Consider the following 25,100-nt stretch of genomic DNA (forward strand, 5'->3'; position numbering starts at 1 on the left):
AACACAACAGTATAAAAAAAGCACATCAGGCACATCAGCACAAGGGGATTTCTAGGGTGGTTTAATTACAGCTATTCATAGTCATTCTCCTTTAACTGGAAATCAATTGTGTTACAAAAAATTATCTTCATACAAAATCCAAGTCAGTAACTCTGTTTCACACTGCTTAAGAGCATTTATTTCTTCAAAATTATCTTCTCACGACTAATCAACCCTTGCAGCTTCTACTTAACTCACTGAAAATAACACGTTTCATCAAATGAACACCAAAGCCTCACCATTCATCCACTCCTCAGATTTGGTATGGAAATTATATGCTGTTAACCAAAGTTGCTCAAAGGGTTCTTTCCTTGCAATTATACTTTGCAATAGAGGAAATTGACTTTTCTCTCGCCCAAGCAAATCTTCTTCTCTAGTAATATCCTTTACAGGGGAAAAAAAGTTTATTATTTCCATCAAAAATCCCTACTGTGGTTTAAACTTTTAAACAGGTAATATTGAATACAATTATTTTACACGTCTTAAAGCCAGACAGATCTCTAGATACAGGCCTGTGGATTTTAGGGACATAAGGTAACTGTTCTTGAAAATTCCCCTAGTTTTTTTATGGAATCACAGACATCTTTTCCAGCCTAAACAATTCTAAGATCATCAAGTCCAACTCTTAACCTGGCATTTGCTGGTATCTTTTACTGTCCAAATAATCAAAAAAATCTATACCCATTTTAGAATAAGATAATGTAGCTTGGCATTCAGTGAAACCAAGGCTCAAAAGTTTCCAATCCACTTTGAAATCTGGATGTAAGCTCTTCAGGTTTACAGGAATTTTGTTTAACTTGAGATTGTTATTTTTTTTTCTTTTCCCGAAACATCTGGGAGCTCCAACCAAAACACGTATTAATTTCTGTGCTTATTCATGGTAAGATATTGTTTTTGTCCAGAAGATTTTATAGTATAAACCAATGTGCAAAGAATTAGATCTAAAAATAAAAAAAGAGTATTGCCTCCTTCATTTTACAGGTGGGAGGTGAAGCACAGAGAAATGCTGCCTGAAATGCAGACATTGAATTCAGATTGAGTCCCAAGTCTGTGCTGTTATAATGCCAACAGATCCTCCATAAAACTTGTAGTAATTCAATGTGAGATGTAGGCAGAAAAATATAAAGATCCACATTCCAAGATAATATTTAAATTCATGTATTCACTAAGCTAATTGTCATGTCATTTGAATTGTGTGGATACACCTCTCACTGTGATCATGTATTAAGAAACTTACACTTAATTACTTGTTTTGATCTACCTATAACAGGATATCAGTGCTGTTAACTCAACTAATTAAATATACTAGATGCCTTTAAATCAGATTAATAGTATTGATATGTGGGACTAGCATTTTATCTAAATTCCAAGCTCATTTAATTGGTTCCATTTTCTCTTTTGAGTGGGACTTAATTAAAATCTTGACCCTTAAGCTTCCACATATGCAGAAATCCCATTGTCTCACTGTGATTTAGAAGATTAATTAAGCCTCACAATGCCTGTGAGATCTCTCAAAGACAACCCTCCCCATTTCCCAGTGGAGTCACAGCTAAGACAAACTGTTTAACCTAGAATGACACAGTACACTGGATGGAGAGCCCTGAGTAGAAGTTAGGAATCTTGGTCTTCAGTTTCCTTCTAGAAATTCCCTTTATGTGATATGATATATATTTAATGCCTATCAGCATTAAATGGCAATTATACAAACAGCTGAAAAACATTTGGGTTTAATTAGAGAACAAGCAGAGGGACTGAAAACACAGTTCCAGTGCACAAACCATGGTTCAGGGAAAATGCCACCTCCCTAATATTCTGCCTCTGCCAACTCTGCCAGAATTCTGTTTTCTGTGGATAGCATCTTGTTACTACTGACTGCCTGGAAACACTGAAGTTCAGTATTCCAATTTTAAAAACTCCCTTAAATTTTTTTCCCTAAAAATATGCTCTTCAACCCAGTAGTTGGGACAACTCAGCACACAGAGACAAGAAGATATTTGCCAATCCTTTGTGAATTTGGAAATTTTAAAGACATCCTGACAATATATGGCCAGAACCTTGGAAAACAAAAAATCAGAGGCAGGAACCAAGATTTTGCTCATCCAGCACATTGCAACCCATTCCATACTCGACTAATAAGTACTAACCTCAAATTCTATTAGTGCCTTTTCTAGATTCTTATTTAACTCCTCAAAATGCCGAGCGCTGTTCTTCATGTCTTCCACAGTCATGACATCCCGCTTTTTGTAGCTGTCTAGTTCTTTATTATAACCTTGAAGAGTTTTCTCAAACTGAGAACACCTGAGGTAAAGACAGTTAAGGTAATATGATGGTTTCATTCCTTTTCAGGTTTCAATTATTTTATTAATTTTAACAGGCACTGTCAAATGAAATCTGCATAAACACAGATGCCAGCGAAAACCCATTGATCACTTGCATCAATACTATGCAGTTCACAAGATTAGAATTCTAGGCTCATTTTCAAACCTAACAGATGATTTACTTTACTTACCTTTGCTGCCTTTACTACCTGGAGAAAATAAAGGAAGAGTGAAAAGAATGTAACAAAACTATGTGTAATGCTGTACTAATCAATATGACAACATAAAATTATGAATGTTCTGGATCAATCCTCCATTCCTCCTTTCAGATCTCTTTAAGCATAGGAATATTCTAATCTACTCTCATCAATAGTATTTTTCTGAAATCTCCATCACACTGTAAAATAGGTTCCTTCCTTACTTTCTCAGCCCCCTTCTAAGTTTTCCCTCTTTAACATTATCTCCTTTCTGCTGATAATGAGATTTTTCTTGTCTAAAAATACCCAGTGAAAAAAAGATTACTCAACACCATACCTTTCAATCAACAGCATTTCTACATGATCCCTCCTTTTAGTCGACAGCTGTTTACTGTCATCAAATATTTTCTGAATCTGATCAGGCCAATGGAAAACTGCACTATTCAGATTTATGTCATCACCTAAAATAAAAAACGCATAAACATCTTTAAGAAAATGCCTTTTAACCAATGATCCAGGAGAATGGCTATTATATAACAGAATGCCTACTAATAAGCAAAATAGCTAAAACTATGTTTAGGAATAAGCTAAGAAACTGGTGGCTAGACTATCTTCACTGCAAAGAAAACTGTTCCCTAAAACCAGTTAGATTAATAGCAAAACTGTAAAATCAAGTTAAGAATGTGAAATTCTCTAAATAAGACCCTAGCTAGGCAGAGACAATTAGTAAGAGCAGCTATTCTAGAATATCAATCCCATTCCACTACACACAGACACAGACCACTCCTAACTATATATATATTATACCTACATTAGATGGATAAAGGTTTACAACATTTCTAGTCCACAATCTGTAAATGCTGAATTATTCACAAAAGCTAGAGCATAACAACTACGATGACCAGACATCTCCATCTTCCTATTTGTCTGTTTGTTCAGTGCACTTAGCTCATAACTAATGCAGGACACATGCTTATAAACCCAGCTACAAAGAATATGTAATTGTGAAATACTGTAATTACAAACACTCCAGTCCAAAATGTAACAGAAAAATGTCCTGGCTTCCACAGGTATCCTAATTTTTATCATAAAGTCAATGAACATGGCATATCCTAGTTATTTCTATCACTGTCTGATCCAAGAGTGTTTTCTGCTTAAGGACAAGGTATCATCCTGCCACTAAAATGGGTATGCATTCATAGAACTGCTCTTCCTTTTTATGTTCAGCAAGTAACAGACAGCATCTGTGAATGGCACATTTTTCATCTGAATAACAGTGCAAACTAAAAGCAACTTCTACAGATGTTCCTTCTATCTTAAAGTATATTTATTACCCAAGAGTAGCAAACCATCACAGCAAGCCAACAAAAGGCCTGCTCTGAGCTAATCCTCAACCGCAGAGATGCAAGTTCTCACACTTCCCACATGCTGTCAGTAGAGCCTTCAGGCACAAGGTTTCCTAGATGACTTCTCTCTGAAGAATTTCTACTTAATAACATAGAAGTGTGACACTATTTGGCCAGATTACATGACATTAATTTGATAAGACCCAAAACACTCTCTAAAACACATTGAAAAGCCCTGTCTGTGCTGGGTGCCGTTTCTCTACCATTCCTTCCTTGCAGTACTGGTACATTTTGGCCTCTATTGAATTCTTTTTATTTCCTTTCTGTCTCTTTTGGAACTTTCCATTAGCATTCTACAAGATGTAACATTTGGGCATGCAGAGCCCATTATCTACACATAAAATTTTCATATGGAAATTTTATATTCTGTAGTTGAGACATACGAGAAAGATCAGCATAGTCCATGAGCACTTGCAGTCTGCGTGTTGCTTTGACGAGGTCCTTTTTCAGTTTAACAACAGTAACTTCACTGGATTTCTTTAAGAATGCATCATATTCCACCAGCTGTTCAGTGTTCTGAGGCTCCTCACTCATTTTCTTTGCAATGAAGTTAAAATCATCACAAATTCTACAACAAAAAGAAAACGGACAGATCACTGGGACTGTAAGTGAAAAGAGATGTAAGATCTTGTAAATTCATTTTGTCTTTGAAACAAAAATATTAAATTTCTTCATAAATTAAACTCTCTTTTCCTGTGAGTTCTAGCCAAAGCTCCCTGTTCAGCCAGGCTGGCCTTCCCCATTGGTTCATCTTCTGGCACACGAGGATGGGCTGCTCCTGTATCTGTAAGATTTTCTTCTTAAAGCATGTCCCTCCTTCCTGGACTCCTCTGCCCTTCAGGACTGACTCCTGTGGGACTCTATCAACCAGTGTCCTGAACATGCCAAAGTCTGCCCTCCAGAAGTCCAAGGCAGCAGTTCTGCTGACCCCATTCCTTAGTTCTCCAAGACCCAAAACCTGTATTGCTGTGCCCAAGACGGCCTCCAACCACCCCACTGCCCACAATGTCCTTCTCTGCTTCCAAACAGCAGGTCCAGCATCGCCCCTGGCTGGCTCCCTCACCAGCTGAGCCAGGAAGTTACCTTCCATACATCCTAAGTTAGACATTTATTTTCAACTATTTCTGTTCCTGTTAATTTTAAATACTCACTTTGGTATCTTTGCACGTGTCTGCTCAGCACTAAGAAACCTAGCAAATGGATAAAGTTATCCCATCCACAGACAGAGAGCACCAGTCCAGGCAGAGAGCAAGAACCATCCAGGCAAACAACGGGTACCTTTGATTTAACTCTCTGTTTTCTATCACTTGAAATTCAATCAATTTGTCTTTCAGATTCTGAGTCCGATTGCAGAGTTCCTCATGCAGGTGTAGAGCATCCAGACAGAACATGGCCAGAGGAATAGTGACATGCATAGAAGCAATCTCTCTTTTCAGTTTTGTTAAGCTGTCAATCTTCTACAAACAGAAAATAATACATCTGTTATTTTCCCTAAAAGTCTATGGACGAAAAATGCTAAACAACTAAGAGTTTCCATCCAACAAATGGATAGTATATTCCAAACAGAAGAAGGAAAACTAATTTTTATCTTTCCAGAGCTTTGCTCCTACCCACAGACTCCAGGGCTGAAAGCTTTGCAGTGTAATATGCCATATTAGGGAAGACCACAAGATGCCTAAAGAAGTATTTAGCCATATGCTAACTCAGGAATGCAGAGAGAAGAGTTGACAGGGCTGACTGAGGACAAGACATTCAAAAGACAAGTAAGCTGCAGATTGACCAAATACTCTGGGCAGCCTTCCACTGGACTTCTGCTAAGGAAAAACAACAAAACTCACAGAAGATGGTCATAAAGAAACCTCCTCCTCCATTTGCACGGCAGCCCTACAGTAAGAGGCTATGTAAATTGTGTAATCCCAAGGGTGAAACAAGTAGCTTATTCTTTAGGCAATATATTAGGAAGTCAAGTGTGATGTGTGAGCTGCTGTATGAACATGTTGCAGTTTTGGTAACACATTACCTCAGTTAAAGCTTCTAAAGAAGGACCTTTTTTCCAGAAATCTGTGACATCTTGCAGTGCCTCATTGTTCAAAAGATTGCTGTATTTCCTGTACACATTTAAATACCTTAAACACAGAAGATCACAAAAATGACCATAAGATTCCAATATGAAGCTTCTCTATAAAAAGAAACAAACACACTCAAACTATTTTTGTCAAATGGACAGTGTTATAAAACTGAGGGTTTGGAAGGTCAATGGAGTTATCAGCCAAAACTTACTTCTGTGGACCGAGTATGTTGTTCTCAAAGATCTTTTCAAGTTTGTTGATATAGTCTGAAAACAATGATTCCTCTGGTTTGACTGTACTGAGAGTGAGATTATCTCTTTGTAATTTTGGAAACAGAAGTCTTTCTACCTAAAGGGAAACATTGTAAATACTGTAATAACACATAGAATAGTGGAAATAAGGTATTCTATTACCCATTCACCCACCACTTCAAAAAAATTTATTATTTGGTAAAAACACTGCAATGTCAAAAGGCTCTGATCCATAATTAACACCCTGTTACACACATAGTTTGCTTGTGAAAACTATATGAAAATCAAACCAGTGAATCTGAAAAATATCATCTATAATCACAGAAGTTCACAGTTTGTGATACACAACCCTCACCTTTATCTTCTATTTGTCAGTTTTTTGCTTCAACCTTACATTATAGACAATTTTTATTAATATTGTATTTTGTATGGAGCCATAACTTATCCAGTACCTTTGGAAGTTCCTCAGCACTGCGCAGGATCTCCCTGAAGGCATGACTGATTAAATCCCAACATCCTCTCAAGGATGGCTCAAAGACAATATCAGGTTCCTTCACACACAGTCCCACTCTCAGTATCTGAGGTATAAAGAACTGTATTCCTCGATACGGTTCTGTAAAATCATTTCCATCCTTAGGGAAAAGAATGAAAATTTTACTTAACAATGTAAAGAGCTCTAAGAATAATAATTTAAAAAATATTTAAACTCCCCCAAGTATCTTAACTACACAGCACCAATGAGATCATCTTCCCTGATTTTTATTCAAAACCTGATGTTCTAAATAAGATCTTAAGGTGCTGACTCCTAAAGGAATCTATAAAAGCTGGAATTAAGAAACTGGATTTAAGCCTAAATGCCTTGATTTTCCATTAAGTAACAGAAGTAAAGCACTAATCACTGTACAAAACTAAAACTCTGGAAAATAAAAATCAGACATAAAATCTAGAATCCTGTGGGTTTTTTAATTGCCTTAGGTTGGTAAGAACAGCCCTATCCCCAAAATATCTTTACAATAGTGGAGTCCTAATCCATGACCAGACTCATAATGTAGATATTATAATGATTTAAAAAACAAACAAACAAACAGACAAAAAAAAAAAAAAAAAAAAGCCCACCCACACCAAGCCACAAGACAAAAATTAAAAAATATTTTAAAAACCCAATCATCATCCCCCAGATGCAAGGCTCAGTGGCAAGGCTTAGTGCAAGGTCTGACAGTATTATATTAAGTGTGATCTTCTGGCTGCAATGCAGTATTTAATCTGCCACATTCATTCATTTTGTCTTATCATGGTAGCTCCTGGGTGATGCTATATTTAAAAAATTCATTTCCACTAAGAGGCAACTTCATGGTAATCAAAACAGTGGTAAAAACTCTCATGGCGTATTGCTTGTTATTATAACTTTGTACATTACTTGAAATAATATATGGCACTCATTGGGTATAGACAGGAACAGCACATACAAAAATCACCTCTGCAAAGGATTACACACTTGACTCTGCACACTTTTGACTTCAAAGTGGATTATTCATGAGCTTTCAGAGAATCATGTGTAAAAGTGTTTTGTCTGCTAAGACCAAGAAAAATTAGACTAAAAATAAAATAAAATAAATGCACGCTCTCTCAAGACAGAGTTGAAAACTCCTATAAGCTGCTGGTTGTAACCCCAGGCCTGTGATTATTTGAGTGAGCAGCTTTTGACCATGCTAACAATCCACTGAGTATGCACAACTAAAGGACACAGCCAATTTTTACAGAGGCAAGAGCCACGTGGGACATTTTAGCCCTCAAAGAGCATTAGATTTTATGGCTACGTGAATCACCTCCATGTAAGACAAAAAACTATAGATACACTTCACAGCATATACCTTATGGATCATAAAAAATTCAAGAAGATCTTCTAAGGAGTTAACAACCATCTCACGTAGCTGTAATGACATCAGAGCTGCCACTGAACTAAAATAGCTTTCAACTCGCTCAGAGGAATCAGAGTCCCTTTCAGGAGCAAAATGAAGCCATTTATTTTTCTGATCAATGAAAACAGATGCACAGGTTGGGATCCACCTGCAATGAAAAAATACAAAGTTTTTAGAAGCTTGTTAGTCTTACTTTGCTCCTTGCAATGAAATCTAAGCTCAGAAATTACCCAAGGAATGAGTAAGATGCAAAGGGCTAGAAGAGAATTGTTAACTAGATATGAAACAAAACTGTACCTACCAGGACTTAGAGGACACCTGAGTTTTAAAGCTAAGGATTCTTGTTATACTAGGCCATATGATTAGTTTAAATTATTAGCAATAAACAAAATACTACTGACAATATTCATTTATTAGCATTAAATGGGAAATGAGTTTGGAAGAGATGTCAGGTGGCAGAATACAGGCACCTTCTCTCATGTGCCTCATATAATCTCTTTCTTTAATTCATCGATTTCCATAGTTAAAAAAAAATGTTTTCTGTCACCATTTTTACAAATTTAGACTCCACTCCTCTCATAGTTAGAAACCTTCTGATTTTCAGTCTACATTTACTCACACTTTATTACCAATTGCTCTTGTACAAACATTCTTGCAGTTCCAAAGGGTCTGTCATCATCCAGATGTTTATTCCCCTCTGCTCTTCACCCCTTTGTTTTAACAGCCTTGTGGTTGGGATTAGTGTCATCTCAGTCTGTGTTTTAAAAGGGGGCCTTCATGAAAATCAGACCCTAAAACACTCTATTTACTGCTCCTACAGTTGGCACTGACTTGTTCTGAAGGATGTCTCGAGCTTCCAAACAGTGTCTTCGAACGATCTCCTCAAATTCATCAGGCAGCAGAGGCAGGTGTCCACAAAGCATCTCTGCAGTGCGAACAAACCTGAGATGGCTGTACCTGTGGAAGGAAAGCAAACAGTAGATTTAAAAAATAAACACCCGTGAATAGTCAAGGAAGGTCTCATATGTACTTATAAATACTAAAAATACAATTTCATTGATAGGTATCACTCCATTGCTAAGCTGTCTGACAAGTGCATTTCTCATGGGGTTTTTGTTATCAACAAACATGAAACACTTAATAAATTTAATTTGGACTTGCTGTATTTAAAACTAAATCTTGTCCTTTTCCTAGTTTTATTAGTGTATCCAGACATTAAAGAACACACAGAATGACACCTACTGCTTCTATTCCATATCAATGAGTGCCTATCCTGACTACTCTGTAGGACACATATCAGTCTGTAACATGCAAGACTTTAAATTCCTGAAAATGTTTCTTACATGGTAATCCAGCTCTTAGGATTACACTACCATTTAACTTCATAAAATAACAGATCTTAATTTTCTAATGTCCCCAGAGCAAATTCCAAGTACAGACATTTGAAAGATACTCAATTTTATGAGTTAATTTTGTTAAGTTCAGCAATAAGGATGAGAATTCCAAATCACCATTTACTTGAGTGTTGAATCTTAATTTAGGGATTACATTTTATAACAAAGGGGATGATCTTTTCACAGCACAAATATACCCATTCTTCACTGTGGACATGTAAAACGTGTTCATGCTTGCACTCAGAGACTGCAGGAAACAATCATTTTAACTGAAATTCTTAGAGGCTCAGAAAAAATAATTACTTAGAAAACAGACATATTTTGCCACTTTGTAGTGGCTCCCCCAGGATCTCCTAAGCATACATAGAGAAGTCACAGCAGATGCACTCTCTAATCAAGCCATTAAATAAACACATCCCGAATTTCATTAAGATCCCGTGAACAAGGCATCTTACTCAGAAAGCCAGAGGTCTTGCAAAGTGAGCATCAATGAATTCACTACGAATAGATTCCTTTCATTCCAAGTTTTCGTTTCTCCATAAGAGCTGTGCCATGGGACTGGTCCACAGACAACCCTCCGGGGAAAAGGGCGTGGGGTACTTTGAATAGACAGTCTCTCTCTCTCAGCTGGATCCATCAGGACATAATCAACTACAACAAATCATTTATATCATGGTGAGACTGCATGTATGGTTCAAAACTTACATTCAACAACCCTACCTCTTAACAGTGCAGGAAGCCGTAGAATTCTGCACATTTAAAACTAACATAGTCATATCCTTAATTGTAGGTTTTTAGGATAAAATACAGCATAAAAATCAAACTAAAAATTTGTCTATAAAATTATTTCAGGAAAAGAAAATGAGAGAAACTGGAATGTTATGTAGAACGATCACAGATTATTTTCTCGCAGATATCTGTTGTAGTTCTACTGACCTCAAAGGAATTCTCCACAGAGGCTAAGATTAGAATGAAGACTTGCCTTAAAACTGCAATAAATGTCTACACACTGGGAACTGTTCAGAGATTTTGAGTCTTACCAATGGATTTCATGAGGCCGATATAATAGTCTGCCTTAATCTCTTCTTTCAACCTTGCAAGTAATTTCTCCAGGCCTGGGTTAGTAAGAATGTGAGTTGGAACATGGCTTAAAATTTCATTCATCACTTCCTCATCCTGAGGTGCCACCATGTCTTCCTGCACTCCATTATATATGTAGTAACAGTATCGCTAAAAAATGTTTAAAATATTATGCTTATTGTATGAATTTTCTGACAGACAACAAATTACTACGAAGTATTTTTAGCTTTTCTATCACTTGAACCTCTTCTGTAATTGAAAGGTGGTTGAATGAAATGGATTTTGGCTATCTAACTCTTGGTTCTTTTTAAAGCACTGCTAATGCCTGACATCTTTACAACACAGTCATCTGTTTTGCTGTAAGTATATATACTGCTAGAACTGAGTACAACATATTAAATTACTAAAGAAAAACTACTAGCAAACAACATGAGGGGTTAAGAATTTGGGAAGTAATTCAACTTGTGAATTAAACAATTTACAACAAAAATCAGAGTAGCTAGAAACAAATGAGAAAGGAGTTAACAATATTTAACAGCAGTCTGCTATATTGAATACTTACATCTTCTAAACCTCATGTACTGCCTTCTTTTCTCAACTAATTTTAGTAAACAGTTTACAGATATACTGAGGATGATTACTGCTGCTACTTTTGTCCTAAAAAGAAATTATATAAATACCTCTATATCATTGCTTGAAGGTGGCTTTTCTCGCTTACTTGTCTCCTTCTCATGTAAATCCATGACAGCAAATTGTTCTTCTGGGGTCAGTGGCTGGTTGTCTGCGTAATTTAGGACATGCAGGTCTGCCACATGAGCAGGTGCACTCAGTGAAATGGGATTCAAAATGCTTAACAAAGAACTTTGGAAAAAAAAAACAAAAACAAGCTTAGTGAATAAAGAAACAGTAACGGATAAGGACAAAGGACAAACCTTAAATAAACCACCTGCCCTACACTGAGAACAAGTATAACCTATGGAAGTATTTCAATTACTCAATAAAAAACCTCATTAAAACTGTCTAATAGAGCATACTACTTTAACATAAACAATACAACCATGTAAACCTTACAACTGCCTAGCATCCTCTGGTAATATTTTATAAGCCATTCTATCAGAGCCAAACCTACTAGCCCAGTTATTTAGGTTGCTCAAGATTTTCACGTGGTCATCTTATCAAAACATTACAACACAAAAGTCAGTCTTGATGCACACACATTTTTTGTAGAGACTTAACATTTCATGCTTGGATGCTTAACAGAGCATCCAAGTAAAAAGAAATATTAAATCACAACTCAAACTAGCCTGGTTGTAATAATCTGTATCTTTATAACATTACAGTACGTTACCTATCAGAACTCCATCGTCTTTGTGAACGTTTGAGCTTTTTTCTCGGAGCTTTAAATACCAGTTAAGGAAAATCACATGCATATATATTTTTCAAATAAGATATTATTTCAGACTGGTGAAAAACAGAGCTAAGATAACTAATCAGATAATGAAATAAAAGAGAACTACAATGTCACAAAGAAGTATTTAGGCTTGAGTTAGTCTTTAGCAAGTAATGTCTTTAGCAAGACATTAAAATCACATGTTAAATAATCCTGCTGATTCTGGGATTATAAACTAGCTTCAGGAAAGCATTCAGCTCATGCTTAAGACTTCAGAGCTTACTTATCTCCCTGCACAAATGTTATTTTCTGCACTGGGACTTTCTGGTTTGAATATAAAAGCACTTCTACAAGATGCATAGCTCCACCAAATATACGGCACACGAAAAAAATTTCAAACTAATTAATGGAGTTTATTTGATATCTTCAGCTGGTAATATACTTAAAGCCTAAACACCTTGGCTCTTGTAAACTGTTGGTAAACTTAAGCAGCAAAAGTATTGCAACTTAACCTTATTTGCTTTATATCACATGTTGTGTTGAATCAAGAGCATAAAATATTTCATAATGTAGAATTAACATGTGCATGCACAGTTTGCTAACAAACACATAAATTACATGGTTCAGAAGAAAACAGTTTGTTAAGCAATATTTCTCGGATTTGATTCTCAGGTATAATTTTAATGCCTGTCCCCCATCTTGTTTGGTAGGCAAGACTCATGAATATGAGCATATCAGGGATGCACACAGAATTTGTTTCTATTTTCCTGTTGGTACTAACATCTACTTCTAGCAATAATAAAAGCTAACTTGTAGTTTGTTCATTTACTGCTTTGCAAACAATTCCCTCCAAGTAATTACATACAAATATCTGGAGGGATGAACCTAACTAGTTAATCAGAAACTGGCCTTTCATTTATTAAAGTTATGCATGCATTGGGAAATTTGTCTACACTGACCCTGAAGTGATAAACTTATAAGCCTTTATTGGGGATAAGTGATTTTTCCAGGGATGATACTTCAACAGATAAAGAATTAGAGACAAAAATGTATAAGAAGCAAGGCTAAACTTATGAACACATTGAAATATGGATACGTGGTGAGGGTGTCCTCTCCCCTCCTGAAGCCTGTGATAACTCTGTCATTGAAGAAGACTTGACTTTGGACACATTTTTCATTTTTAAATCCCGTGCAGTAAGAGTGTAGTTATTAGCTATGGAGTCACTTGGGCTCCGGTAGTGACTCTGTTCCTTGAATGGAGCTGCCAAAGTCAATGATGACTGTTGCATCAAAGGGGGATAGGCACTCTTCTGAAGGAGAAGCTGAAATTGGGGGGAAAAGAGCAAAAGTTTTACACAGCACAGTAATTGAAAAAGCCTTCTTAGAGCTAGAACAGGATTAAACACCAATTAGTATAAAAAGCAAATACAAAGGTCTGACAAGGACATTTGACCATTGATCTACCTTTTGATCACCATGTTCCACACACATATAAGGATAATTTTACACAACACTTCAGTAGCAGTACTCCTACTTTTTTTTTTTTTTGCATAATCAAGGTCTTTTTTATAAATAAAAGAAGACATTAGTACATTATCTGGTACTTTCTACTCCCCCACATTGCCATCTTGCTGCTTTTCTTCTTCTCCTTACACTTGCTTAAAATTAGAAAATTCCTGTTCCTCAAGCTTTGCTAATGACCTAATGTCTAATTTTAACACAACCCTTGTAATAGTTGAACAATAGTAGAAGTTAACAAATTCATCTTTCATCTTTCTCTCTCACATCAGTACAGGATTTCTTCTGTCTCTGTTTTCCATGTTTTCTCAGGTGACTGTGTTGGATACTAGGAAGAAATTTTTTACAGGGAGAGTAACCAGACATTGGAATGGGCTGCCCAGGGAAGTGGTGGATTCACCATCCCTGGAGGTTTCTAAGATGAGACTGGATGTGGCATCAGTGCCATGGTCTAGTAACCACAGTGGTGTTGGATCAAGGGTTGGACTTGATGATCTCAGAGATCTTTTCCAACCCAGTTGATTCTATGATTCTATGATCTACTGATTGGCTTGTCCTAATGTCTAAACTCTAATGAGACAGCTCACAGGTACAAGGGACATGGGATCGAGAGGTATATTTCAGGATATCCTCAGAGAGAAAAAGTACATAAGATAGAATCATGAATGTACTTGGAACCACAGAATCATTAAGGCTGGAAAAGATCTCCAAGGTCCAACCTTTGCCTGAGTACCACCATGCCCACTAAACCACATGGCAAAAAAATGGGAATTTGCTACACATAGAATGTAATGTAAACCCTGACACAAGGGGAGAGAGCACATACCTCCTGCAAGTCTGCAGGTGCAGCTGAAGCAGAAGCAGAGGCAGAGGCAGAGCCAGGCAGGGGTGGGAAGTCCGGGAACTGCTCTGAGTGACTCATGTCGTACAGAGAATTGTTTTGTGACTAGACAGAAACGAAAAACAACTTCAAAGATATTTATGAAATGTTTCAAAAAAGATTAATGAAGTAAAAACAGCTGCTTTCAGTTTTTATTGAAAATTACATATTGTAACTTTTCTAATTTCAAGGCAACAGACACTCTGTGGAGTGGGTTCCTCAGCAAAACATGTTCTTTGCAGCAGTTTGATAAAAATTCTAACCAACAACAAATGTCAGACTAAAAAAACCCCACGCCTTATCTTTATAACACTGTAAACAATTTAAAGTTATTTAAATAGTTTAAGTTATACTAAAAACTCCACATGGAGTTTGTAATGGTATAAACTGTGGATATTAAAATATTAAAGCCTACCAGACTGCCAAATTGACAGTGAAGCTGTGTGAAACATATTACTGGGCAGGAAAAAAACCCCAGATAATTTTCATGTCTATAATGACCCAGTGCCAGAACAAACTATTGCTAGGATGCTGCTGGAAGAACAGATTGCTCAGAAGGACTCAGCAAAGTGTTTTACTGCAAATGTCAGAACTGATATGTTTTAGGATTATGTTCCACCTTCTCAAAGTGCCAATACTTTGAGATGGCTTTCCAAGACTCCATATAAAGTCCTCTCAGGATATTTTCTCAGAATTATTTAGTCTCATAGTGCTTTAAGATTATTTTGAATGCAAACTTTCCTTAGTATAGGCCAAAGCCTCACTCACAGTCTGCTCTGAATTTCCTAAATCCTATTTGTTTAGGAGATTCATGAGGAACAAAGTCCTGACTACACAGTGACACTACCAGAAGGAGAAGGTGAGAACTATGTGGTAACTGATCACGAGTGAGTTAAATCACCATGAAAGAGGAAATCATTACCCAATAAAATTATGTTTGAATAACATAATTATTTTTACATAATTGTAACACATTTTTAGCACATGGTTATAGCTTTCTGATATTTCACTGAAAAACTAGGCTGCTGGAACCTAGTTTTCCAGCAGACAAAATTGTGACCTCCTCAATATCAAATTAGAGCCCATTTAGAAATAAAATTTGACAAAGGACTGATTTGATTTACCTCCTTGGTTTTCCCCAGCACACCTGCACACACACACACATAAAGAAATGAAGACATTACCACTGCCAGACGTAATTCATTAAAGAGAGCGTGAATTGCTCTTGATTAATGACTAAAGGATTGGGCCCTAGGGTGCCTTAAACATGAATAAACTATGAAGTTTATTAGGAGAGTCATTCATTCATAAAGGTACAAGACTTATTTAAAAAGCCAGTATTCATTCTAAAGCAACTTTTGACTTAGATGCCAACTAACCTTTCAAACAGCTAAATATTTGAGCAAAGGAATCCTTAATAAGTACATTATAAAGGATTAGATCTAAAGAATATTCAACAAGTGTCTTCTAATTAGAGTTCTTCCAATGTCAAACCACTAACCACCCGTAATGACCAATTTCATCTGCAGTTCTGAAAAAGCTACTGATCTTTCACAGTCACTGCACAAAGAACTTACCCTCAGGAGCCTCAGGTTCTGTGTTGGCTTTATTTTGTTTTGGTCTTTTGTTTGCTAACACTTTTTCCGTCCTTCCCCTCACTATAAACACCCTTGTTGTTACATGCTCTGTAAAAGAAAGAGACTCATTTCAGGCAGCACACAAGGTGTCAATCAGCTTCTATCCCAACTGCCAGGAAGAAGAAGAATCCCAGCTCTTCCCTGTCTTATTTACAATAGTAAACCTTCCCTCCCTCCAAACTTTCATGCTTTTTCTCTCCGTTCTTCTCAAGGTCACTTTTCACCTTAATCTTTCTAACTCTCCCCAGATGTCTTTCAAGCTAGATTTTTTCCTGCCCTGCTCTTTCCACCTTCTCCAAAACCAACTTCCTTCCCCCTCTTTTAATACCCCAGGGACTCTGGGCCCCCAGCTATGGTTTACAGCAGACAGAGCCACACATTAATTGCCACAAGAAATAAGCACAACTCAAAAGGAATGGGAAAAGAGAATGAGAGCAATGCCCAGCATGCCTTACACATCCACAGGATGCATGAGGGAGCAGGGTAAGAGCAGGTACTACCTGCAAGGTGTCCTTGTTACCAGTCCCTCTGCCTGTCCCAGCTGACACTCTGCCTCTCACTCCTCAGCTCTGTTGCCCCAGTTACAGCATAGCCGGTGCTTGGAGACAGGAATTCCCTCCTCCCTCTCCTTCCCCAGCAGAGAGAAAACAGCCCCTTTCAGCACAGTGTTGTGCCAAGCTGTGGTCAGGGAGATTCAGCTGTGGAACCAATGAGGAACTGTACAGGCTCCTTTTACCTCTGAAAGCTACTAAAAATGTAGTCTTAAAACACCTGAGATATTCTGACTTCTGCATGAAAATACCGCACAGAGCAAGGAAGCTCCTGAAGAAGTAAAGGCCATATAAACCCAAATTTTCTTAGAAGGAATTAGGAAAAAAAAATATTAAAGATTCAAAATCTTGAACCCAAACATCTCCACCACTTTTCCACCATTCAGAATCAAATTCCCTGGAGATCTGAAGGCAGCAGGTGGGATACTCCCCATTCCTCTAAGTCCACTTGTATGCATTTGCCTCCCACTCACAAGTCATCACCATGTCCTGAAAGAGTCCTCTATCTGATTTCTCCACAAATGGGAATTATTACCACCCAACATGAAATCTAGCACAGTCTCTTTACACCGACCCTCAAGAGAGGCCTTGTCCATATTCTGACAACAAAGCAAGATTTCCATTTTAAACTCTTTCCCACCATCTCTGGATGCTATTTGTTTGCTCCAATTTTCTGTAAGCTGTGAGAATGGCTGATATCCCCGAGTCAACTATTAACAGCTTTCCTTATATTTTGAGGTAATACCAACTATAAATGGAATATTGTTCCTGCCTGGCCAGACGTGAAAGTTCCTACCAAAAACAAGGCTCCTCTTTAAACAGTGTGGGGTACAGAACCAGCACTGCTCATGCTGGTAATTGCTTGCCCACTGCGTGCCTAACTCTCCAAGTATTTCAGTGCTGGTTTGCAACATGAGTATTTTCCTGCTAATTGGAGCTGACACTGGCATGAAGACAAGCTCAATTAAGCAGCAGTTAGACTAACTACTGTTCCTCTGTGCACATCAACTCAGCTGCTCATATATTCATGCCCTTTGAAGTTAAATAATTGACTTATGCTACTTGAGAAACATTAAAACTAGTTATTTTATATAGAAAGAGATTATATATGAATTTTCAGCAGAAAACATAATTATGAATAGCAGGAAAATAATTTACTAAGATGCACAAGACTATCTTCCAAACCACAGCTATGACACGTTTAAAAAGAGCCAGAAATTTAAAATCTTCAATATACTTTCAATGCAGCGGAGCCATTAAACTTTATAGTGCCATTATCACTGGATTATGTCACACTATAATTCTGCCAGTCACTTTGTCCCTATGCTCCGTTTAAAAAAAAGTACACAAAATCAACAAATTCAAATTTATTATTACATACACTAGTGTACTAGGAATATCAATACATGATGCACTTTAATAATATGTGAGATAAACACTTTAAGAGTGCAAGCAAAATAAACTTACCCTCACCATCCTCTTCTTGCAGGTATCTTGTGCTGGGCTTTTAGAGCCCATAGTCCAAATTTGTGTTAATATACCCCTCTTACTTCCACTGTCTACACAAATCCTTGTACCTGCAGAAATCATTGAAATCAGCATCTCAAACACACAGAGCTCTTACAGTCTGATAGGTTAAAACTCCCAGACTTCATAAAATCTCTCTTTGCATTGTAAGACCAGCACACTCCAAATGAAACATGCTATTTATTTTGTTGCCTTTAAAAACATAATCATGAAACCATTACCATTCAGTTTCGCAATACTCTCTTAGGTGGCAGCAATCAAAAATTATTAAAGCAGTCATGAGAAACATAAATGTTTTACTTATTGCAATTTACAGCATGTAAATTACATGTAGCAAAAGCTGAGAATTCCCTGAAGCCTCACGCTTGCATGTTAACATCATCCTGGTGGTTCTGGAAAGCAGCCAGGCCAAACCATCATGTAACACACCTCACCGAGCATCACTGCTGAGGTGAACAGTGCCATCTAAAATGCTGGGACACTGTAGGATTCATTGTTTTTGCTGAAAACCCAGATGAGTTTTTCAAGCAGTTATTCCTCACGTCGTGCACCTCCCCAGACAGGTTTGCTACGTGGCCACCAAAACACCCGTGGAGGCCTCGAGACAGGGTGGAAACGTGTGGGAACAAGTAACCGGGACGGGGGAAGGTGGTTGTGCCAGGTGATGAGTTTCGCAGCTGCCTGTTCAGGGCGTGACCGAACAGCCACAATTCGCTGCAAGATGCCTTGGCTGCCTCCCACTGCGATGGCAGCAGCCCCCCAGACTGGGGACGGTGGGATTACAGACACACACCGAGCGATTCCTGGATTGCAAACGCACACAGAGCGATTCCCGGCACTCGGAGCCGCGGTGCCGGACACCCTGTGCCCCGGGGCCGAACGTGCCTCTGCACGCCCGCACAGCGGCACGGATACCGCACATATCCTCATTTCCCACCCTCAATTCCAGGAAACACGGGGCTGCACGTCCTAAAACAACACAAAGCCCTTGGACACTCCTGAGGGTGCCCGGACCCGAGCGGCTGAGGTAGGGCCGGGCTGAGGGCAGAAGGAGCCCCGCGCAAGGGCACCGAGCGGCACCCATCGCAGCCCCCGCTGCCCTGCGGGGCCCAGCCCGCTCCGCTCCTCGCTCAGCACCCGCCGCGGAGCCGCGCCCGGCGGGCCCTGCCCGGCCCCCGCGGGGAGGAGACAGCGGCGGGAGGGCGGCGGCGCTTCCCTGGGCCCCGGCAGGCCCGGCAGCGAGCGGGGCCGCGGCCCGGCGGGCAGAGCCGCAGGTGAGAGGGACGGGCCGGCCCCGGGCAGCGGGGCAGCCCCGCTCCGCCAGCCCGGCCACCGGCGCTGCCCCTGCGGCCCGGCCGCCGCGGGAGGGCCGGCGGCCCCGGCGCTGTGGGACCCCCTCACCTCCGCGGGGCACCCGCTGGGCGCCGGCGGCGCGGCTGCAGCGGTGATTAACGGGGGGTGATTAATTAACGCGTCCTGAGCTCGGCTCTCGGTGCAGGCCGCGGGCCGGGCGGGGGTAACGCCCGGGGCTCGGGCGCGCCCCGCGGGAGGCTCCTGCCCGGCGCTGCCGGCGGCCAGAGCTCAGCCTCGGGCGTCAAAACACCCTGTAAAGCACCGCGGGGCCCGTGGGCACAGGGCACGGCAGTGACACCAGCGCGGTGGGTGCGAGGGTCTGCAAACAGGAAAATGCGTCTTTTAACCTCCCCTGCAACAACAGATGGGAGTGGTCGTGGGGGAAGGGGGATCGCTGAGCTGAGGCTTCCTTTAAGATGTCAGATTTTGCCTTTATACAGAGAGTTTTGAAGCTGTACAGGGCATGTTTTCAATTCTGAGCACAAGACAATCAGTCTCCTTGGTGTGTTAACTGGTTTGCAGCACCGGTAGCAACAAATTGTCCATACAGATTGTTAAAACTGATCTGGTTTTGCTGCTAACCTTCACACTTAAACACAGGGTTAATGTTATAAAGAAAGAAAGTGAGAGGCATCTGTATCTTGATATTTGGCTTTTGGGAGTTCCAGAAGAGCTTGCAGGGACAAGCCCTGTACAGTAGATGTGCTTTGGTAAAAGCAGTGTGTCACACTGTTGTGTATCACATCAACAGCTGGCATCTACATTCTCTCTTTATACAGAAGTAACATTTTATTTTCAAAAAGCATGCGTATGAACCTTTTACTAACTGTACCTTAATTTCAAGGAAAATTGGATGGCTGGGTGAGAACTGGTAGTCCAGAAGAAGAGATCGTGACTGAGGATTGTACCGTATCTAAAGAAATGCAGGAACTGCAGAAGCAATGGCACTCTGTGGTGCAGATCATCCACAGCAACGCAAATGTGGGTCTGGAATATAATTTTATATATTTATGAAGTTACTCCTTTAATAACTATTGGGATGTCATACCTCAGTTTATTTAAATGCACTCCTTTTTTTAAAGTAAGAGCTGTGAGGCCTGTGAGAAGGCCTGTCCTCCCACGCCTTCAGCAATCAAGAAAAAGGGAAGCCTGCTCCGTGTTTTTGTATTTTACTGGCATAACTATTAGAGATAGTAGAGTGGCATTTTAGTGAAGTGGTTGTGCTGCTATAAAAAGAACTAAAACTACAATATGTATTTCCTTAAGGGATGGAAACCTACTTCAGTTAAATTCCAGTGTATAGATATGACTGCCTCTGTGAAAAGAATTTTTTTTTTTACTGGTAACATTATAATTAAATTCTTAAAAAGTCTGTGATACAGACATGCCTGCGCTGTACTTAAATTCAATAAGTGAGCAGGTTGCAGATATTACTAAGCCACAGATAAAAGAAAAATCATAACTTTTAGATGTTACAGGGGTTTTTTTCCTAACAGATACAGTTTTCTAGATCAAAGTAATAGTTGCAAAGACCTCACTAAAATCTGCAGCTAAACTGCAGTTTGGTTTTTTACTTGTTTTCAGATTGTTTGTTCGTTTTTTAATTTATGCAAGAATAGAACTGGGGAGGTCCAAGAGAAACAATGTCTGGTTTTGCTAGAATTATTATATATATATATATATATAGTTTATATGCTATGAAGTTATCTAAATTTGCAGCAAATTTCCATGCTTTTGAAACAGACAACAGCTGTCCTCTGTGCAAACTGCAGACTTGCAAGAGGATGTTCTCTGTAGTTCACTACATTAGCAGTGAGCGATCTGTGAAAGTTACCTATGACAAGAAATAAAATCTGAAATGTTTTTCTTTCATCCACAGGTTGTTGCATTTATGAATTCTCGAGTTGGCCAATATTTAGATGACCATCCTTTTATTGCCTTGTCACTCCTGATGTTTATTGCAGTGTCTGCTATTCCTGTTGCATTTTTCCTGATTTTCGTTGTTACAACAGCTGTGATGGCCTGTATTGGTGTGATAGTCATGGAAGGTACTGTATGCATCTATGTACTTACCTATTCCCTTTCAAGGCACGTTATCTTTTCCTTCTTTTCTTCTTCTCTCTGGAATTCTGAGTCTGAGCAATTGAGGATTTATGTGTGTAGTCCTCAGGTCTCAGCAGTACTAAAACTATTAATATAAGAATAGTAATCTGATTAAGTGTAGTCTATACAGGGGAAATCCTATTTTCCTTTCTAATCTCAGCCACCATGATACCTCTAAACCAGTTATCTTAACCATGCATAGCTTTCATAGAGGCCAGCCAGCTGACTGAGGAAGATTGTTTTCCCAACTGATTTGAAATTGTGGTTGTGGTAGAATGTCAGCTCTCTTTAATTTACTTGTACATAAACTTGTTTAAAGAACTGCTTTTGTTTTATTAGGTATTGCGATAGCCATAGGTGGCATAGCCCTCCTGTGTGTGCTGTGTGGCCTGGGGGCAGTTTCCCTGGGAGTTTCTGGAGTACTGAGTATTTCTTACATTGCACTTTCAACTCTGGTCAACTACTGGTGTTCTTCAAGGTGAGTATGGATGTCTTTATCCATGCTTGGATTTCAAACTCTGCAACTGCACTATTGCATTGACTACTGCAATAATTTTAAGTTGCTTAGTTTAACAATCTCTTGAGTGCTTTGAATCTTGAGCTACCCTTATAGCTTAATGTGCAGTATACAGATATTCAGTCATCAAGATGTATTTCAGTAAGAGTTAATACATGCTCTTCTTCCTTTTGGGGAAAGAGAAAATGTAAGTGGTTTTTAAATGTGCCTGTGCTAACACAACACATTCAATAAAATACAGCTTTGTCTCGCTGCAGTTTGTTGCTCTAAATATCATTAAAACATGCTGCCAAATTAAATTTTGTGTAGAGGATGAGCTTTTTGCAGTTCTTCCTCCATGATAACCCAGCTATCTCTGCTTACCTGCATTTGTAGAGTAATGGACCAAAATTAGTTGTAGATCTAGGATAGGCAGAATGGTACTTAAGAGGGACAGAATGGTCAAAGTAGCAATAACAGGTTGCAGGACACTGCACGTGTGCAGCTTGCCATTCATGTTTCCCAGGACTTTGGGCTCAGAAACCCATTACAGTCAGCATTGCCTCAGCCACACTTCCCTGAGCACCTGGCTGGGAGCAGGAGGCACTGGCAGATTGTGCTGGAATGCCACCTCTGGCACCTTGAGATACCTGCCAGGGAAGGAATCATGATAATCACTTAAGCATAGGGAAGAGCAAGAAATAAAGTTACAGCTGCTCCCTCTTAGACTTTCTCAGTTTGCTCCTTCAGCACAGAGCTCCCTGTGGAGCTGGTGGTACCAGCAGGGTGACAAAACCATGGTGCAAGGCCCAGTGTGTTCACATCTGTTCCAGGGCTCTGTACCACCCCTCCAGGGCATTGCTGCCAGGTCCATAACATTGCCCACCCGCTCCAGAAGATTTCTATTTTTCATAGTGTATCAAGTGCACAACCCAATCTGTCATATTGACTTACAGCTCTGATGTTAAAACAGATAATACCTGCTATTTTTACATTCCTGTGCCTTTTGAGAGAAGTTCTAGTAGACCAGCAGCAGATGTTCCAGGAGCCTCAGACAGGTTTATATCTGCACTGCTCAGCTTTCTTGAGTAAAAAGTTAAAATACAACAATTTCAGGGAAGAACAGACTGTAAAGCCATTCTTTTCTTATGTATACAGGGGTCAGCTAAGAAAGCAAGATGTTAATGGAAGTTTGCCACAGAAGAAGCCTGGCTTGGATGTTTCTGCCAATAATGGAAAAAGTGAATAAGTGGGTTTGTCCCCACTTCCTCCATAGGCACTTAACTGCCCCGTTCTGACCTTCATTATGTAACTGTTTACTCCTTGAGCATTCAGCCTTTGTGTGCTCCTTCTGGGAACTGAAAAGAGTCAATGTACATCTTACATAGTCGATGTAAAATGGATATTAAGAGTAACCATTAAGCAGCAGTGTATTGCAGTAGTAAGTGTATGTGCATGATGGAATGCTCCACAGAGCTTGGGCAAGGGATGTGACTGGTACTGTTAAGTCAGTGGTAATTAGGTGAAAGAAAGAGTAGGGATTTGATTTCTCATTAGTTGCTGGAGTTCTGGACATACTCTCTTGAAGTTTTTGTGCAGCAGTTGGTCATTTTGAAACAGAAGTACCAAAGCTCAGAACACACTCAGAATGCATTTTGAATGTGGAAAAAATACTTGTAAGCCTTAACAGCCTTTGTTAAAATAGTATGCTAATGCTTTATATTTATTATACAGGGAAAATAAGGTTTTGTCATATATTAAGTCATGCTCTAAGCTTATATATACACCTTTAGATGTTGCATTATTCCAAAGGGATATTTTCCTTGTTCTCATTGCCTCATTATAGCAAGGGCATGCTTAAATGGTGCATTTTTTCCTCTTTGTTTAGGTATTTAAATTGCCTGGTTTGCTTCTCAGTTGTAACTTCTTGTATGTTATTTAAACTTTTTTGGTTTTGTTTTTGCAAAAGCTATTATATTTTTAAGCATTAAGAAACTATCTAACTATATTAGTTTAATAAAGTGCTGTTTGTTTAACCAGGTTGTCTTACATTTATTCTGTGTATTCTACAATAAAAACAACTTTTCCACATCTGCTTCTAAGGTAGGCTACATTTCACCTTGATTAAAGTACTGTGGCTGGCCAGCATTGCTGAGTTACAAACTGTAGATTACTCCCTTTCTCATCCCTGTAAAAAAAATGCAGAAGTCTAAAATCTAAATTAGCATTTTACTTAGTTTTTCATGAACCAACATGCTATTTGGCTCCAACTTGAAGCAAAGTCTGAGCTGTAATGTTTTCCACACAGTATTGGTAATATTTTCGGCCCCTAAGGTAAGCTGGCTACATACTTCAGCAGTAGACTGAAATAATCTTTAGATTTCCAGGAGCCCTTCATTTTAACAGTACATTAATTTAGCAAATAAATATTACAAAGCTATCTAGCCAGCCATCCCTTTTTACCATCATCTTCTGCTGAAGGGAACAGGCACTGCTTAAGTTCAGCAGACACTAAAGCAAGTTGATTTATTCCTACTCAGAGTCTGACCCCACATGAACCATTTCCTTCTGAATTTTAAATTTATTTTTCATTATGTAATTCACTGTGTCATCAGCACTTATCGGGAGCTAAAGCTGTGAATTCTCAGTTACCAGCAGGTACAACATGGAACAGTTTCACTCCTGCTGCCCTGACCTTTGCTTGTTTGTCAATCTGTCACTTCAAGGCTTCTCATTGTGCCCTTTTAATAAGAACTGCTTTCTGTGCTGTGCCATCACTGCATTAGTATGGTTTTCCATGGGGATATGCTAAGGAAAAAACTAGGTCAGCACAGAGGAGGTGTTTTTACTGGAGTCAGTAAGGCCATCCCTTAAATGAGGACATAGGTTGTTTTCTTCTTTAAATTATTAAACACTGCAGTAGAGCTAAGAAGCCCTTAGCAGGAGAGGCTGGGGGGATGCTGCCAAGTCCC

At 39.1% G+C, this 25,100-nt stretch overlaps 2 protein-coding genes across 5 annotated transcripts in view; one reads left to right on the plus strand and one right to left on the minus strand.

The window, feature by feature from the left end:
• DNAH3 (dynein axonemal heavy chain 3) overlaps nucleotides 1–19,793 on the minus strand; it is a 70,206-nt gene extending 50,413 nt beyond the window's left edge. For 2 of the 4 annotated variants that reach the window (XR_010434703.1, XM_064672948.1), the window contains exons 1-19: nucleotides 19,578–19,793; nucleotides 18,117–18,226; nucleotides 16,039–16,146; nucleotides 14,408–14,527; nucleotides 13,160–13,385; nucleotides 12,022–12,070; nucleotides 11,354–11,534; nucleotides 10,634–10,823; nucleotides 10,049–10,244; nucleotides 9,031–9,156; nucleotides 8,152–8,347; nucleotides 6,733–6,912; nucleotides 6,241–6,377; nucleotides 5,981–6,086; nucleotides 5,239–5,417; nucleotides 4,344–4,528; nucleotides 2,892–3,015; nucleotides 2,184–2,337; nucleotides 279–423 (exon numbers count right to left, since the gene is read on the minus strand). Coding sequence is in view for 3 of the 4 variants with exons in the window: in XM_064672948.1 (XP_064529018.1) it covers nucleotides 279–423; nucleotides 2,184–2,337; nucleotides 2,892–3,015; nucleotides 4,344–4,528; nucleotides 5,239–5,417; nucleotides 5,981–6,086; nucleotides 6,241–6,377; nucleotides 6,733–6,912; nucleotides 8,152–8,347; nucleotides 9,031–9,156; nucleotides 10,049–10,244; nucleotides 10,634–10,823; nucleotides 11,354–11,534; nucleotides 12,022–12,070; nucleotides 13,160–13,385; nucleotides 14,408–14,503 (2,470 nt within the window). In the remaining variant the exon portion in view is untranslated. Of the gene's footprint in view, nucleotides 1–278; nucleotides 424–2,183; nucleotides 2,338–2,891; nucleotides 3,016–4,343; nucleotides 4,529–5,238; nucleotides 5,418–5,980; nucleotides 6,087–6,240; nucleotides 6,378–6,732; nucleotides 6,913–8,151; nucleotides 8,348–9,030; nucleotides 9,157–10,048; nucleotides 10,245–10,633; nucleotides 10,824–11,353; nucleotides 11,535–12,021; nucleotides 12,071–13,159; nucleotides 13,386–14,407; nucleotides 14,528–16,038; nucleotides 16,147–16,598; nucleotides 16,633–18,116; nucleotides 18,227–19,577 lie in introns of those variants that run through there. The other 2 variants (XM_064672946.1, XM_064672947.1) reach the window with 2 other exon arrangements.
• LDAF1 (lipid droplet assembly factor 1) lies at nucleotides 17,338–24,164 on the plus strand. Its single transcript, XM_064673574.1, has 7 exons — nucleotides 17,338–17,387; nucleotides 18,736–18,805; nucleotides 19,225–19,450; nucleotides 20,374–20,510; nucleotides 21,409–21,577; nucleotides 21,972–22,110; nucleotides 23,287–24,164. The coding sequence occupies exons 1-7, from the start codon at nucleotides 17,338–17,340 to the stop codon at nucleotides 23,375–23,377; spliced, it is 882 nt and encodes a 293-aa protein (XP_064529644.1). The 3' UTR covers nucleotides 23,378–24,164.
• Nucleotides 24,165–25,100: the final 936 nt, after the last annotated feature.

This window comes from Pseudopipra pipra, chromosome 16, assembly GCF_036250125.1.
Source record: "Pseudopipra pipra isolate bDixPip1 chromosome 16, bDixPip1.hap1, whole genome shotgun sequence".
Taxonomy (NCBI): domain Eukaryota; kingdom Metazoa; phylum Chordata; class Aves; order Passeriformes; family Pipridae; genus Pseudopipra; species Pseudopipra pipra.